At 48.1% G+C, this 16,669-nt stretch overlaps 1 protein-coding gene across 1 annotated transcript in view; it reads right to left on the bottom strand.

The window, feature by feature from the left end:
* SLC6A2 (solute carrier family 6 member 2) overlaps positions 1-16,669 on the bottom strand; it is a 42,386-nt gene that overhangs the window by 17,499 nt on the left and 8,218 nt on the right. The window contains exons 3-5 of the mRNA XM_043436217.1: positions 12,991-13,122; positions 11,746-11,983; positions 4,517-4,655 (exon numbers count right to left, since the gene is read on the bottom strand). Of these exons, the coding sequence (XP_043292152.1) occupies positions 4,517-4,655; positions 11,746-11,983; positions 12,991-13,122 (509 nt within the window). The remainder of the gene's footprint in view (positions 1-4,516; positions 4,656-11,745; positions 11,984-12,990; positions 13,123-16,669) is intronic.

The following is a 16,669-nucleotide window of genomic DNA, read 5'->3' on the forward strand; positions in this document are numbered from 1 at the left end:
GCACCCCCACCTGTAGGCCCTCCATTGTCCCTCCTCTCTTCCTGCCTTGTTTACCTTCATTCAAGCATATCCTCCTAAGCTCACTGCCCAAGGAGGGATATGGTTGGGCAGAAAGTCCCATCTGTAGCAGTTCTTTCTTTTGGGCAAATACAATTTAGGGCAAATACAAACTGCCCTGTCCAGAAACCTGTAAGGGAAGAGGCTGTCCCCAGACTAAGAAGAAATACCTGCCCATCTTGCCCAAAATGAAAAACAGAGAAGTGGGGTGAGGAGAAGGTGGTGTGGCTTCCTTTTTGTTCCTTCTCACCCCTGACTACACATGAAAATACTCTGGGGGAAATTATAGATTAAAAATGTCAAAGTTCAGATTCCATTTTTGGAGTTTCTGATTGGATTGGTCTGGGATGGGTCCTGCACTTCGTGCTTTAAAAGCTCCCCCCTGGCACTTTCCCGGTGGTCTAGCGGCTAAGACTCCATGGTCCCAATGCAGGGGGCCTGGGTTTGATCCCTGGTCGGGAAACTAGACCTCACATGCTGCAACTAAGAGTACAATGCTGCAACTAAGGATCCTGCATGCTGCAATTAAGACTTGGCATAGCCAAATAAATAAATATATATATAAATAAAAATTTTTTTAAAGCTCTCCCAGGTTGCAGGGGACAAAGACAGATGAGGAACATTTATGAAGCAATTTCCATCTGTTAGCCCAGCACCAAGGACCTCTCACCCCATCCTCCCAACTGCCCTGGAGGCTGGCAGGACCATTAATGGGACTCACTTTGCAGGTGAGGACACTGAAGCTTAGGGGGCATCATTCATCCTGAGGTCACCCAGTAGGGAATGATGGTGTCTGGACTCCAACACAGGGCATCTGACCACAAAGCCCTGTTCGCTACTGTATGTTTGAGCCCCAGGTTCAAGTCTTTTCTGTCAAGACTCCTATGAAACCCTGTCTGTCTCTTGGCCTCAGTGTCCCCATTTGTATAAGCACCTGGAGTAGATGGTCTTGGAGAACCTTCTAGGTTAGCATTTAGATGTTCAGTACAGGATTGTAGTTGCTAAGGCTGGTTCAGCCAAGGACTATGAGTTGGAGGAGGCAGACAGGACTCCAGGGCAGCAAACAGCACTGTGTTTGACACGGTTGCCTGACGCCCTGGGGGCTAACTGACTCCTGACTCAAACCTCCACCCTCCACCCTGCGGTGGTCAGTGAGCCAGGGTCACAGAGTGTGTGGTCTGCAGTAACCCTGTTCCCTGGATCAGACTGTATCCGCCCCTTGCCATCCCAGGTGCCAGCTGTGAAGTCATGCATCTTCCCAAACAGAGCCTTGACCAGCCAAGACAGAAAGTGTAAACATTTGCAATTCATCCCAGGCCAGTTCTGTGGCTGGGGCAGCCTGCTAAGAGAAGGTCCGTGTCCTGTTCTAGGTGTAGTCTGGGAAGAAATGAGCAACACGTGTGGTTTTCTCATGAGCCAAAGTATAAAAACAAAGAGCATAGCAGTGTCCTGTGTGAAGCTCCTTATTCTAGAAAGCCCCTCCATGGACTGCAGGGCCCCTTGCCTGCTCAGCAACCAGAACACTGGAGGACATGAGCAAAATGTGGGCGGGGACTTTGGGTGACCTATCTTCATCTGGGGTGGGGCTTCCTAGGCCAACACCCCTGCCCTGCCAGGCCCCTCGCTACACTCCTCAGGGGAGGGGATGAGTCCTCGTCTGAAGGTGCCTTTGTACAAAGGAATGGAGCTTGCTCAGCTCCACTCCTCATCTCTTTAGCATCGGTCCCCTCAGAGACAACTCCTGCCTGCTCCAGCCAAGTGCTAAGCCAGGTGGGGCAGGCTGTACCCCTTCAGTGAAGGCAGTAGGAAACTTAATTTGGGGGTGCAATACTAGAAGTGCGTGGTGGCCCCTCACACACGCTGGCAGCAGCAGCAAAGCTCATGCACCTTCTGCAGCTCTGTTTTCTGCAGAGGCCAGAAGAGCCCTGCTCCGGACCCCCAGGAGAGGCACGAAGAGGCTGGATGAGGCTGGCCTGGGGCTTCTGTGACTTCGCTTGCAGTTCCTTCCATTGACAACGCCTTCCTTCTGCTCCATCTTCACCTGCCCCTGTCCTTTGAGTTCTATCCCAAATGCCACCTTCTGCATGGTCTTTGCAGACCCTCTCAGTTTGATGAACGTCCTTCTGCCCACTAATGCAGCTTTTTGGACCATAAGAACCATGGTAAGAAACACCTTACATATTAAGACACATGGATTGCTATAACTGAATCACAAATTCCACAAGACAGCTCTTACTTTACTACAGGAAGTATACATTGTTATTATCTAGACAATTTCATCTTGAAAAACTGTGGTGACCCCCTAAATTGATTTAATGACAGTTGAAAAACCCAAAGTTTGTATCTCAAAGTGCAACCTGACTACCTGTTGAAAAATTATCTTCAAGGTAAAGAAAGTTAAGCTTTTTAAAAAAGCAAGATCTGTAATAGTATGTATAGTTTGTGACCATTTTTTTTGAAATGGAGACACACATGTTTCTGGATGGGGATGCAAGAACAAATGTGATTGACCTACACCTGCCTGTAACACACATAATACTACAATCAATTGAATCTGTCTTATTTACTCTTGCATCACTAGTACTAGCACCAAGCCTGGCACATAGGAGGTATCCATAAATGCTTAAAAAGTTGCATGCTAAGTTGTTTCAGTCACGTCCGACTCTGTGCGACCCCATGGACAGCAGCCCACCAGGCTCCCCTGTCCACGGGATTCTCCAGGCAAGAACACTGGAGTGGGTTGTCATTTCCTTCTCCAGCTTAAAAAGTTGAAGTGGATTCAAAAGAACACTTAGTGAGGTTCCCCAAACTCATTTATCCACCTACCCTTCTTCCTACCATCCCTTCTTCCCTCATTAGTTCTTCAATAAATATTTACTGAAGACCTACTATGTGTCAGGTATTGGGATGGTTGTGGTCCGATCCTGGTTCTGCTCTATCTTAGAATTCCTCCACGCCCTGGTCTGCATTTCATTTGGGTTCTTCCTTGGAGCAGAAACCATGACTCCAACATTCTAAGAGGGAGTTCCATTTCAAGCTCTTCTTGACAGACTTCAATCTCATTCGCTGATGGTGCCTTGCCACCATCTCTGCTATCTATCACTTAACCAAGACTCTAGGAGAACCATAGAGATTCCTGATGCATCCCACTTTCCAAAATCAGTTGCCTAATGAAGCTTCTCATACATTCAGGCTGCCTGACTATGACAGGTTGTTGCCTTGTGACTCCCAATGAACACACACTCCATGTGTTCCACATTGACTCTGGGCTTTACCACAAGACTTATTCTGGCCCCTGGGACAATAGCAAGCATGATGTAAAGAGAGACTGGAAGAGCTGCTTGCACATTAGGGTTTGTTTCCTTGGAACATGCTCTTGGAACTCAGCCACTATGCTGTGAGAAGCCTAAGACACACAGCAAAACTATGTGAAAACAACTCAAGGTGCTCTGGTTGCCAGCTCCAGTTGAGTTCCTAAACAGTACCAACTGCCCTCAATGAGTATGTGCCATCTCAAAGGTTCCAGTCCAGTCATGCCCCCAGACATGTAGCCCAAGAAATATCATATGGAGAAAAAGAACCATCTTGCTGAGCCCAGTCAACTCAAAGAACCATGAGAGACAATAAAATGATTGTTATTTTTCCATCATGAGATTTTGAGCTCTTTTATTACACAACAAGAGCCAACCGAAACACTGGATAGAATATTTCCCAGCTACAGACTCTTTAATACAATCAAGCTCTACATAGACCCATAGGGTCCAAATGGAGCTGTTGTTCTCATGATGTTTCTCAGGCTCAGAATCGATGTGGGTGATGACCTGATTATATTCCACCCTGAGGGGCTGGCTAGGGGGGGCAGTGTCACCTAAGTCAGAACACCAACTCTGGCAAGCTGTCCTAGGTCATCTAACTCTGTATTCCCCTCCCCAGGAAACCTAAACGCTTGTGAGGACTCAGCACTGTGTCAGAGGATGCCCCAGGATTCATCCAAATATCTTCTAGAGCATTCTCTTTGACTCAAAAATTCAGGAGTGAGAATGATCAAAATAGTGAAGGAAATGGTTATATTCTAGAGAAGGCTGCAAGACTGGCATGCAATTTTAGCCCCCCAGAATTTAAGATTTATCAAATACATGTCAATAGGTTGCTTTGGGCTTTGGGTGTCCTCATTCCCTGGTCTCTGCTATTAGGAAAGCTTTGGTGGGAAAGTGTGAAGAACCCTAATCCACTCACACCCTCTCACCCTACTGTTGGAGAGTCCGGGGCTTAGAAAAGGGAAGGGATTTGTCTGAGGTCTCCAGCAAGCTGGTGGCAGAGCTGGGGTGAAAACTCAGACTTTGTTCTTCTAGCATCACCTTTTCCTTTCGCCAACTACCTAAATTACAGGTAGGAAAAAAACATCTTTTTTTTTTTTTTGAGGCCAACCTCCCAACTAAAAGAGAAACAAAGACATTACCTTTCCTGATGTCTTCACTCCTTTCCAGAGGCTAAAAAACAGGACGATGACAACGACGATCAGACAGAGCAAAAGCTGCCACTGGGGCAGGCCAATGTCATGAATCCCACTGCTCTCATGCAGATGCAGGACACCACGCCTGCCGGGGAAGATGGTATCATCAGGGAGGATGACCTCAGCCTTGACCCCAGCCAGTCCCTGAAATTGCACATCGATGGAGGCGGGCCCAGGCGGCCCCAGTCCCTGCTCCGCATCACCTGGACCTGCTCTGTGCAGTCACTGTGCCTAGCACTGCCCTGCTCCAGCCAGCAAGTCTTCTGGGAAGACACTCCCACCCAAGGCTGTTTTTTAAACAGTTACAGAAGTTTTCAACATAATAAATATCTCTGCTTGCCAGGTCCTGGAGAGATGGTGGTGAATAAACAGAGGAAAGGTCTCTGTCCTCACAGCGCTCACAGGCTAAAGCAGGGGATACTGGAACATCTGGCAATGTCTGGAGGTATCTTTGATGGTCACAACTTGGGCAGAAGGCATCTAGAGCAGCGGTCCCCAACCTTTTTGGCACCAGGGACCAGGCACCATGGAAGACAGTTTTTCCGTGAGTTCAAGTGCATTATATTTATTTCGCACTTTATTTCTATTATTATTATGTCAGCTCTACCTCAGATCATCAGGCATTAGATCTCAGAGGCTGGGAACCACTGATCTAGAGGAAAGAGAAGTGGAACATCCTATAATGCACAGAGCAACATAAACATCCTATACGGCACAAAACAGCCTCCAAAATTCCTATGTTGCTGAGCTTAAGAATCCCTGGCCCGAAGACCAAGAAGTAAACATTTCTCCTATTTTACTCAAACTAAACGCATGTGTATCCTCTGCCTTAGCAATTCTACTCCTGGGTATCTGTCCAATAGAAACGTATATACATGTTCATCAAAAGACATGGTGTAGAATGTTCACAGCAGCATTGTTCATAACAACTTCAAATTGCAAAATACTCAAATATCTATCAACAGTAGACTAGATAAATTATGACATATAAAGTAGAACATTATACAGCAACTAGCTCTGTCTGGATGAATCTCACACACATAACTTCATGAGAAAGAAGTCAAAACCGAAAGAGGGCTGCTGGGGGGCTGGTGACAAGGCTGTGGACAGGAGGTGATGGCTCCAGCCACACAGGACTCCTGGGTGACAATAGCTGTTGCAAACATTCCCCATCTTGAGCTTTTTTCCCTCTACAGCAAAAGGGCTCTCACGAGGTCTACATTGCTAGAACTCAGAAAATGCTCAACACCAATGATCATTGGAACTACCAATCTGATTGAGTCCCAGCCTTCAAGGGAACAGGAGGCATCAGCAAAGAAGCTGAGGGGGGCCCAGAAAATTCAGCCAAGGGAGTCAGCAGGGCAGGCTCCATAGAAGGGGGTGTCTGGTGCCTTCTCTGTGGACCCATGGGAGAGCAGGTGAGTGGAGCCAGGGTGCTTGGGTGTGGTAGGAGTGAGATGGGGAAGGTGGGATGTTGACAGGCATACAGAGAAGTCTGCAGTGAGTGAATGAGCAGAGCTGTGTGGCTGATCAAGGGCCACCAAGACCTGTGTGCCCATCCCCAGGACAGCCTTCATCCTGACCGCCCCGGGGCAGGATGTCATAGCTGTAAGCTACTGATCCTCTATCAGCGTCCCCAGCCATGAGTCTCCATGTCTGGTCCTTCCTAATCCTATCTCTTGATCTGCTACCAACATCCTATCCTCATGGCCCAATATCAAGCCAGACCCATATTCCCTTCTTCCAGGACTGCTGTGAAAACCTCCCCAATCCCCATCATCCCAGTCTCTCCAGTCAGCCGCCTTAAATCCACAGTCTGTGCTGATCCATCTCAAGTTGTGTTCTAACCTTGTCACTCTCCTGCCCCCCAATCCTCATGAGCTCTGTATCACCTAAAACAATGGTTCTCACTGGGTGCAAATTTGCCCCTGCCTTCCCCAGACACTTGGCAACATCTGGGGACATTTTTGGCTGTCATAGCTGGAGGGCAGGGTGGGTGTTACTGGTATCTAGTGGGCAGAGGCCAGGGATAGGCTAGACATCAAAAATGCAGGAGAGCCAACCCTTTGCAACATGGAATTATCCAGCCCCAGATGTCAAAAGCATCAAGGTTGTGAAATCCTGGTTAAGAGGATAAAAAAAAAAACAAAAGCCTTTCAGCATCTGAGGCCTTTCAGAATTGTCCTCTGCCAAGTGCATCCCCCTGCCTTGCAACATCCTGCTTTTGGCTCCTTGTGACCGCCAGCCACTTGTCATCCCCCAGTTATATGACGCTCTCATCGCTCTGGGCCTTGGAACTATCTGTTCTTTCTGCCTAGAACACACTTCCTGGCCCAATGTGTCTGCCTGGCAAACTTCTCTCCCTGCTAGTCTCAGCTCTAAAATGATGCCCTAGCTGAGGCCCACTCCCCTGTCCTGAGAAGGAGGGAGAGGGAGAGAGAAAGAGAAAGGAGGAGACAGAGAGGGAGAGAGAAAGTGGGGGGGAGAAAGTGAGACAGAGAGAGGGAGGAAGTGAGGGAGGGAGGAAGAGAAAGAAGAAGAAAAGGAGGAGGAAGAGGAGGAGGAGGAGGAAGTGGAGGAGGGAAGGGAAGGGAAGGGAAGAAGAGAGGCTGGGCACATCTAAAAAGACAGAGAACTAGAATCAGGTACTGAACCCATCTGACTCTTAATCCTGCTTCTTCCCATTGCTTTACATACAATCAAGTGTTAAATGGTATGAGTAAGCATTTGGCCAATTTGACTGAAAAAAAAGGGGGGGGGCTCTGAACCAACTGTGCTTGCCCTGAAACATGCTAAAACGACTCCTGCATCCCATCAGATGGCTGACGTGCCCCCTAACCAGCCAGGGGACCCACATGTGTGCGAGGTCCACTTTAAGGTTTGCAGTGGTTGTCTAGATATTTCATCAGTGAAAAAAGCTAGACTCCAGAGCTGATTTCCAAGAAAAGTGAATCTAGCCTCCTCTCCACTAGTGGCCCCAAGCCTTGGGGGTTAGGACAAATAACTTGGGTTTGTTGCAGTTTTCCAGCAGTTTAATGAAAATGAATCATCGTTAAGTATATGATCCAGACTTTCCGAAGTCTGTGGGCCAAATGGGCTCAGATCTCACTTGACATTTAAGCGCAGAGGGTTAGTGCTGGGGTGGCGGGAGAGGTCTTTTCCCCACCAGGAACAGGCAGGGAGTAGAAGTTTTCTATTCCTGGTGCGTGTTCACCAAGGGTGTCCTTTTACAGAGTTACAGAGCATCAGGGTTTCTTTTTGCCTCGGGCTGTTTGGCTTCAGGCCTGGAGCCTGGGGAGTATTGCAGTTTTGTTCCCTTAAATGATGTGTTCAGTTCATCAGCTTAAACGAGCACAAGATGGTAAGAGAATTGGCCAGCAGGCTCCAAGAAAAGCAAAAAAAAAAAAAAAAAAAACCAGCTAACCTCCTCAGGGTTGGCACTGGGAGTCCTACTTGCCGGGTTCCCAAACTGAAAGTGAGTAACTTTTAAAGCAGAAGCATTTAGATAAAAGGGCCATTACAAACAAATCCCAGAGGCAGCTCATGACTCAGATACTGAGAAGCACACAAAAGCAGCCTGAAGGTGAGAAAGATGCATGAGAAGGGCTCCGATCTACCCACAGACACCTCTGCACTCCTGTCCCGAATACACCCCACTGGAGACTCTGAAGGGACTTCTTCACCCCACTGGAGAAGACAGAGGAGAGGCTCATCGATGGAGTGAGAGCCTCCACCCAGACAGCCTGGATTCAGACCCCTTCCGCCACTTCCCTAAAACCTGAACCACTACATTCTTACCTGTAAAACAGGAGTAATTTCCACCTCCATGAACTGTGAAGACTAAATGGGACGTGGACAGGAGGAGATGCTGATGCCTGGATCACAGTAGATACCAGACTTGGGGTGGAGGTGGGGGCACTTAAAAGGGTGGAGCAGGGGAGGGAAGGGGGAGGAGAGGATGGGAAGGGAGCTCTGTAGAGCAAAAAGCTGCTGAAAATAAGCCGTGGACTCTGCCTTCAACGACATCCCCCAAGAGAATCAGCCTTTTCACAGCCTAGCTCGGAGGAAGTTTAAGGCTGTAATTAAAGCAAGCAGAGCCTCAAAACCCAACTCACCTCTCCTTTCTCCAGCAGCAGATCCGCTGGCCATGAAGATGTCAGAGGAGGAATCAAATAATAACCAGGCTAGACATGAGGCTATCGCTTTCCATTTTAATTTATAAGGACGAGGGTTGCCAAAAGCAAAAAGAAAAATCATGGATTTTCCTCTATCATGAGATGATAAAGGAGAAAGCCCAGAACCAATTACACGTATCAGCAGCACCCTCAGCTGCACTATCCTTTACCATCTCCCAGTCCAAACTGCACTCATAAACTGGGAAGACCTAAAACCTCTGCCAGCAAGCTCTCCCGTGGTTCTGGGTTTGTCTGAAGCCACACCCCCTCAGGAGAAGACTAAAGGAGGCCCTAGATTTTCCATGACACGGTACTGTAAGCACGTCAGACTGTCCCCAGTAAGAATCTCATTCTGTCTGAGATGGGAGAGCGCAGTGTCCAAGACAGGGGCTGTCAACCTTGGCTGGATATTAGAATTGCTGGAGGAACTGTTAATAAAGTCCCCGCACCACAGCTGCACCTGGACCAATAAAATGAATCTCGAGGCATAGGATCCAGGCATCAGTGTGTTTTAAGGCTCTCCAGGTGATTCCAAAGAGCAGCCAGTGTTTAGCATCACTGGGCTAAGAGCTTGGACTTTGAAGCCGGACTTCCTAGGTTCAAACTCACTTCAAATGGCACTTCTAAATGCATGGCTGGGACAGAATCAAAGCTGGATAAATGTTAGTTTTGATGATGATAATAATTTGATATCATAATAGCCATTCAAAATGGTTGGAATCCAATATAACACAGAGGTGAAGCCTACAGGCTCTAGAGTTTTCACTGCCTGGGAAGGCAGGGCCTAGGGTGAAGAGAGCGAGGATCATGGAACAAAGGGTAACGAGGAGCTCACTCTCAAGAGTCCAGCAGGTGCCATCTGCCAGGGTCCAAATCTTGGCTCTGCACGGGACTAGCCGTGTGACCACGGGTCAGTGATTTTCTGTTGCATCTGCAAAATGAAGCTAATGTTTGCAGCCAAGTCATGTATGGAAGAGTTACAGAAACCTCACTGGGTTGGTGTGAGGCTTACATTGATATAATACATACAGAGAGAAGTCAGCAGAAAGCCTGATGTACATGGTAAGTGATTAGCTGTTGATTGATGTGATGCAGAGGAAGACAGGGATGATGGTATTAACTTAAATAGATGCTCACTTCAAGTAATAGTGGTTCTTCAGATCCTTTGGAGGCTGTAGAAGGATTTCAAGTTTCATGACAACTGTGGACCCTCTCCCCACCGAGTCTCCAAATCTATATAATTGTGCACTCGGTCCTGAAAGTCCACAGGAAGCACAGATGGAGGCAGGTGGACATGCAGGTCCAGGATGCTTAGCAAATTCTTGGCCATGGCTCATGGAGGGTAGTTCCTGGGTCCTGAGAACCCCAACTCCCCTCCCCTGGACCCCAGGAGGCAGCAGACTTCCCAGAGGCCACCTTTAACGACATCAAATCTCCTTGGTCCGACTGCACCGAGATGGCAAAGGTGGGAATGGTCCTAAGGAACCCCATTCTCTGGATAACCCCATTCTCTGGGCTGTGGCTTAGCAAATACACAGGACCAGAGAAGACTAGCCCTGAATTTGTGAACTTGTCTTTTTTCATCCTCTAGACCTGCACTGTCTAATATGGAAGCAACTGGCTATTTAAACGTAAATGAGGGAAATTTCCTGGTTAAGAATCACCATGTAATGAAGGGGATGTAGGTTCAATCCCTGGTCAGGGAACTCAGACACTGATTGCCATGGATCAGCTAAGCCCACACACCACAACTTCTGAGCCCCAGCGCCACAACTAGAGAATCCACCCGCCGCAACAAAAGATCCTGCATGACACAGAACTAAGACCTGATCCAGCCAAATAAACAAACAAATATTTTAAAATGTAAAAGAATGAAAATTAAATAAAATTAAAAATTCAACTTCTCCATCACACTTGCCACATCTCAACTACTCACTAACCACACGTGGCGTGCGGCTACTGCACTGGGCCGTGCAAACACAGAATATTTCTATCATCGTGGGCATTCTCCCGGGGATCACTGCTCTAGACCAGGAGTCAACAAGCCACGCCCCCTGGAACTCGGCTGTGACCCATTGAGTCTGTGAGCCTGATGCCTGTGAGCTGCAGATGGTTTCTATCTTTTTGAAGGGTAAAATTAAAGAAAGAATATGCAAGATAGGTATGTGGCCCGCAAGGCCCAAAATGCAATCTTTTACTAGAAAGTTTTCCAGCCACTACTCCAGACCATGTGTCCCTTGAGAGTGAGGTTCTAGTGGGATTTACCTGTCTTGCCCCACACCTTGTGCCGGGGACTTTCTGCTTACCTGCTAACACCTGTGCAGGGATTGCTGAAACGGGGCTCACCCCCATCCCCTGAGGGATAAAGACAACAGATGCTACATTCTGAAGGGACCACCATGCAAACTTTCAAAATTAGATGGCTGACAAGTTGACTATCACCAACCTCAAGGACTTGAAAGGATGGAGTAGAGGTTGAGGGCATTCAAAGAAGCAATGAAATAAATAATGACGGTTATGGGTTAAACCACAGAATAAAATAAACTCCAATGAGCTCATACAGACAGAAATGAGTAAATGAAATGAATGGATAAATAAGGGGAAAGGGACAACTTTTCCCTTCAATTAATCTAGAGGGAATGATGAGACTAGAAATCACTTTGGACCAACACTACAAAAATAATTCTCATTTGTGGGACTTCCCTGGTGGTCCAGTGGCTAAGATGCCGAGATCCTGCTGCAAAGGGCCCACGTTCGATCAATGGTCAGGGAACTAGATCCCACATGCCACAACTAAGAGTTTGCATGCTGCAACTAAATATCCTGTGTACCCAGCCAACCTCAGGCCTATGGTGGCTGCTGAGCACATTTCAAGGACTGACGTGGCCCCTTCCTCTCCAGTGGTTTTCTTTAGTGTTTGGCTCAGGTTCTGCCCAGTACATGTGCTCGATGTGAACAGCATAGGTCCCCATGTGAATAGGACGAGGAGTCAAGACTTACTCATAAAACTCTGCTGCAGGTGTGAACTTGTACTTGGAGTACTTGGTGTGGTTGCCCAGCACGGAGCTGTTGAGGAGCTTGGGGTCGGTGCAGTTGGGGCTGTTCCAGGCGTGGCCACAGTCGGTCCAGGGCAGGGTCAGGGTGAAAGAGGAGAAGAGGTAGTAGAGGGACCAGGCGATAATGACGTTGTAGTAGAAGCCGACGTAGAGGGCGATGAGGATCACAGCGTAGCCAACTCCTGGGCGGGGGGCACAGGGGTCAGGCAGGGGCCTCCCCCGGCCCACTCTCCCTCCCAGAGCCACGACTCTGGGGAAGCTGGCTCCAACCATCGCACTACGCACCCCTATGCCTGTCTTTTTTCTGTAGCAGACCATCAAAGCCTAAATCCCCCAGGCAGAAGAATGCAGTGGGGGGAGAGGGGTGGGAGATAGTTAGGGAGTTTGGGATCGACATGTACACCCTGCTATATTTAAGATGGATGACCAAGAAGGCCCGACTGTACAGCACAGGGAAGTCTGCTCAATGTTACTGGTAGCCTGGATGACACGTGAGTTTGGAGAATGGATCCATGTATATGTATGGCTGAGCCCCTTTGCTGTCCACCTGAAACTATCACTACATTGTTAACCAGCTAGACTCCAACATAAAACAAACTGTTTTAAAAAAAATTCCCCAGGCAACCACCATCCCTTTGCCTGAGGGCTCTTTCTTGCCACTGGAGCCCCTTCTGTTCACTCATCAGGCAGGACAGAAATGCCAGGATTTTACTGCTCCCAGGGAGCAGCTGGGCCAGGTGTTGGAGCACAAGTATCCCAGCTCCCTCGCCCCTTGGGTAGAATAACAATGAGACACGATAACATTCTCTCCCAGTGGAATGAAGCCCCTTGCCCAGGGTGGAAAGGTGCATGATTGATTTATCAGTCTGCCTGGGGAGCAAGAGGGAGACAGTAGCGTTCTGGGTACCTCTAACACTTCATGAGTATTTCCCAGATGGGAAAACAGACTCCCTCTGGTCACTCAGCTGCACAGCCTGGACTGGAACCCAGATTTCCAGACTTTCTAGGCTAAAGCTATTCCTGACATCTCCAAAGTGCTCCATGTAACTTTGAATGGTGGATGTGCTTGACCTTGCCAATACTTATAAATTCCACAAGAAAGCTGATCTAGTGAGGATCCCACCTTTAGGGTAGATTCTCCAGGGGGCACAGAGAAGTCTTTTAGAACAACCTCTGACTCCTTCTTTACCTTTGAAGAATGGGCAGATCTTCCACACGGTGGCTGCCCCTTCCCGGTTGTACTGGCCCAGAGCCAGCTCCATGTAGAACAGGGGCATCCCAGCGATGATGAGGAACAGGGTGTACGGGATCAGGAAGGCACCTGGGGGACACAGAGGTGGAGCATGAACCCCAAGACCCCTGTCCAGCCTTGGGCTTGCCCCTCAGAGTGTGTGGATCAATGTCGGTCAGAGTTGCAAGGGTCGTCATTCATCTGTCACCTGGCCATTTCTCAAGGGGTGTCTTGTGGTAGGAACACCAGGGCAATTAAACAAATAATCATAATATAATGAAAGTTATAGCACTAGTCACAATCATAATCATGAGGTTCAGTGTTCAAATTAGTAAAATCTGGTTCATCAAATCTAAATAGGGGACTTCCCTGGTGGCCCAGTGGCTAAGACTGTGCTCCCAATGCAGGGGACTCGGGTTTGATCCCTGGTCTGGGAATTAGACCCCAGATGCTGCAACTAAGACCCAGTGCAGGCAAATAAATAATAAAATTAAAATAAATAAATATTTTTTAAAAGCTAAATAGGCTTGTTCCTTGCAGAATTCTCCATGCCTTTGATACACAAGCACATGTTGTAACAGGCTATGAGGAAGATCAGCTGCAGTCTTTACCAAACTGATTTCAACACAGAATCCTTTCTTTCATGAATCACCACTCTGGGGAATGCCAATCACCCTAAGCCCTTCCTTTTATAGGTAAGGAAATTGAAAGCAGAGAGGGAGAGATACGTAACTAGCGCCCAAAGTTATATATGATTGAGTCAGATTTTTGTTGTTGTTTATTTTTTTATTTATTTGGCTGCACCAGGACTTAACTGCAGTGTGTGGGATCTAGTTCCCTGACCAGGGATTGAACCCAGGCCACTTGCATTGGGAGCTCGGAGTCTTAGCCACCATTAAAGGTCACCTGGGACTTTCCCAAATATGACCTCACTGGATGGTCTGCAGTCTCACTTCACTTCACAGACATAATCAGAGAGGGTCATTATTTGTGACCCCAAGCCACCCCCATCCCACACCCTGGGGGCAGCTGAAGGCAGAGAAGTCCACTTGGTTTTGTTTGCACCGCTGGTAAGTGACAGAAGCAGGATTCACGTTCCCATCAGGCTCTCTCTCTTACTGGCAGCTGAAGGTAAACACACACTGGAGCAAAGAGGCCAGAGGCTCCAGTCTCTGACCAGGAAGATATCACCCAGAACACTGCTGAAACTAGAGGGAGCCCTTGGCAAAACGGGCAGCAACAAATCCCTGGGAGAATTCCTGGTGGAATGAGACAAGTCTGAGCTCCAGAGAGAGTTCTCCGTATGTCCGGTAGCCTGGGGTGAGCTTAACGGGTTCTGACGCTGTGAGGTGACTCACGGGATACATACCACGTCAGCCTAGGCTGCGAGCGTGATCAAAGCAAAATGCCAGCTTCTTGGCCTGGTGCAGCTGGAGGTGGCCAGGCCAGACCACGCTCCTCCCGCCATTGGCCTTTGGCTGAGATGCAGTAACCTTGGAAACCAAACACTCTCTGACCCGCCCACAGTAAGAAAGTGCAGAAACTGGGAAATATTCAATGATGATAATATGAGGAAGATAATATTCCTGGCTGTGTTCCAGGCACTGTGCTCCATGCAATGTCTCATTCCATCCTCACAACAACCTTATAAGTATTACTACCTCCAATTTACGGATGTGGAAACTGGGCCTCCAGGCGAGCAGAGACTCATGGCAAAGTCGTGTGCACCCAGGGTTAAACTCACCCAGCTACTCAGACTGTCGGTCTCCACTTTCCTCCCAGGGCTTCTCCTCAGGAAGCCCAGGGCTCTGAGGGACAAAGCATGAAATTCTGGCCCCAGTGGCTCTGAGACCCGGTCCTTTTGTAGCAGGAGATGGATCAGTAGGGTGGGCAGTAGGGAAGAAACCACTGAAAAATGAGGACCTCCTATGTATCCAGCAGAGCACTGGGCACTGGACAGCTGTCATCCCATTTACCCCATCCAGAAACTGTCTTGGGTAGCAACTGCTGTACCCATTTTTCAGAGGAGGAAATTGAGGCTTAGAGAAATTAAGTGACTTCTAAGTTCATTCAATTGGTCAATGATAGATCTGGGATTTAGACCATTGTCTGCCTGGCTCCAGAACTCCAGAGCCATTCCCAAAATATTCTGCCAATTTCAGACTATCTCAGCCAAGATGTAGGACGTGAGTCTGAATAAAGTCTCAACAGAGCACGTTCTGAAACTGGGGCTCTGGGGGCCAGGTGATCCACCCGGTCTATTGGTCATGTTCAACATTTCAGCCCCTGCTTCAGGCTTGATTTCTTCTTCTTCTTCTTTTTTTTCTTTTTGTGTGTGTGGACCATTTTAAAGTCTTTAGATTGAATTTGTTACAATATTGTTTCTGTTTTAAGTTTTGTTTTTTTGGCTGCAAGGCATGTGGTATCTTAGTCCCTGATGAGGGGGACTAGGGATTGAACCCGCACCCCTACATTGGAAGGCGAAGTCTTAACCACTGGATGCCAGGGAAGTCCCAAGGCTTAGACTTCTTTGAAATGGCCACATGCCAACCTCTCCCTTCCCCTCTTCATTTCTTACTTTCAACCTCTACCCTTTTCTTTCCCCACACAGAGAGGGCTAGCCTGGCTTCAAAATGCATCTGTCCACATTGCCGACAGCAATGTTCATGATGCTGACAGAGGTCAGGGTGGTGATGGTGATGACGGAGTTGGTAAAAGTAACAGGTACCATTTATTAAGCCTCCATTATATGCCAAGCCACACACTAAGTTTTTGAATAATTATTCCTTTAAAACCATTCCTATGAGAATCACCGCCAATCCCACGTAAAAGATGAGGAAACCGAGGCTTAGAAAGGTCAAGTTGCTGGTCTGAACCAGTAAGTAGGCAGCTTGACTCCACATCGGGATCTGTCTGCGCCCGCCTTGTGACCACCTGCCATTGCCCATGGGGGCCTGGAGCCAGAGAGTAAGGGAAATAGACGTATTAGAGTGTTAACAGGCCTGAAGACTGAAGTCAGTGGCCCAAGGAACAAAAGGAAAGAAAAAAGCCAGGAGTCACGCCTCAGATCTTGGCAGTGTGACTTTCTCCTGGCGACCAGATGCTCTTTTCGACAGCCAGAGGAAAGAAGAGCATCAGCCAATTCACCAGGCATCTCACGTTGGCCAGTTTTCTCAACTCTAAGCCTCTGGGCAGTACTGCCAACAGTAGGTAAATTGCCCAGTTTGAGATTCATCTCCTCTTGTGCTGGCTGGGAGGCCCAGTGGAGGGACAAGAGGAAAGATGATGGGTCTGCACCAGTCCAGGACTCTTCCAAGTGCATTTGATGTGGGCCAGCCAAAGCTTCAGCTGGCAACAGACCAGAAACACTCAAGAATGACGGAATGGCTGAGTATGAATGAAAACCAGCAAGCTGTCCAGTGGCCAGTGTCTTATCCTAATAGAAGACATCAACCGGTGAGCTGGTCCAAGCCTCCTTGCTCAAACATCTGGAGGAAGCCAGGGCAGAGCTGAAGAGTCAGAAAGAGATTTATTAGGGGTGCCTAAAGATCAGCAGAGGATGCTTCTCCTAGAAACAGCCCTGCAGCAGCTCCTGGGACATTGAGACTGGTTGCATACTTCCTAGAAAGTGCTGCTC

Source organism: Cervus canadensis, chromosome 18 (assembly GCF_019320065.1).
Source record: "Cervus canadensis isolate Bull #8, Minnesota chromosome 18, ASM1932006v1, whole genome shotgun sequence".
NCBI lineage: Eukaryota > Metazoa > Chordata > Mammalia > Artiodactyla > Cervidae > Cervus > Cervus canadensis.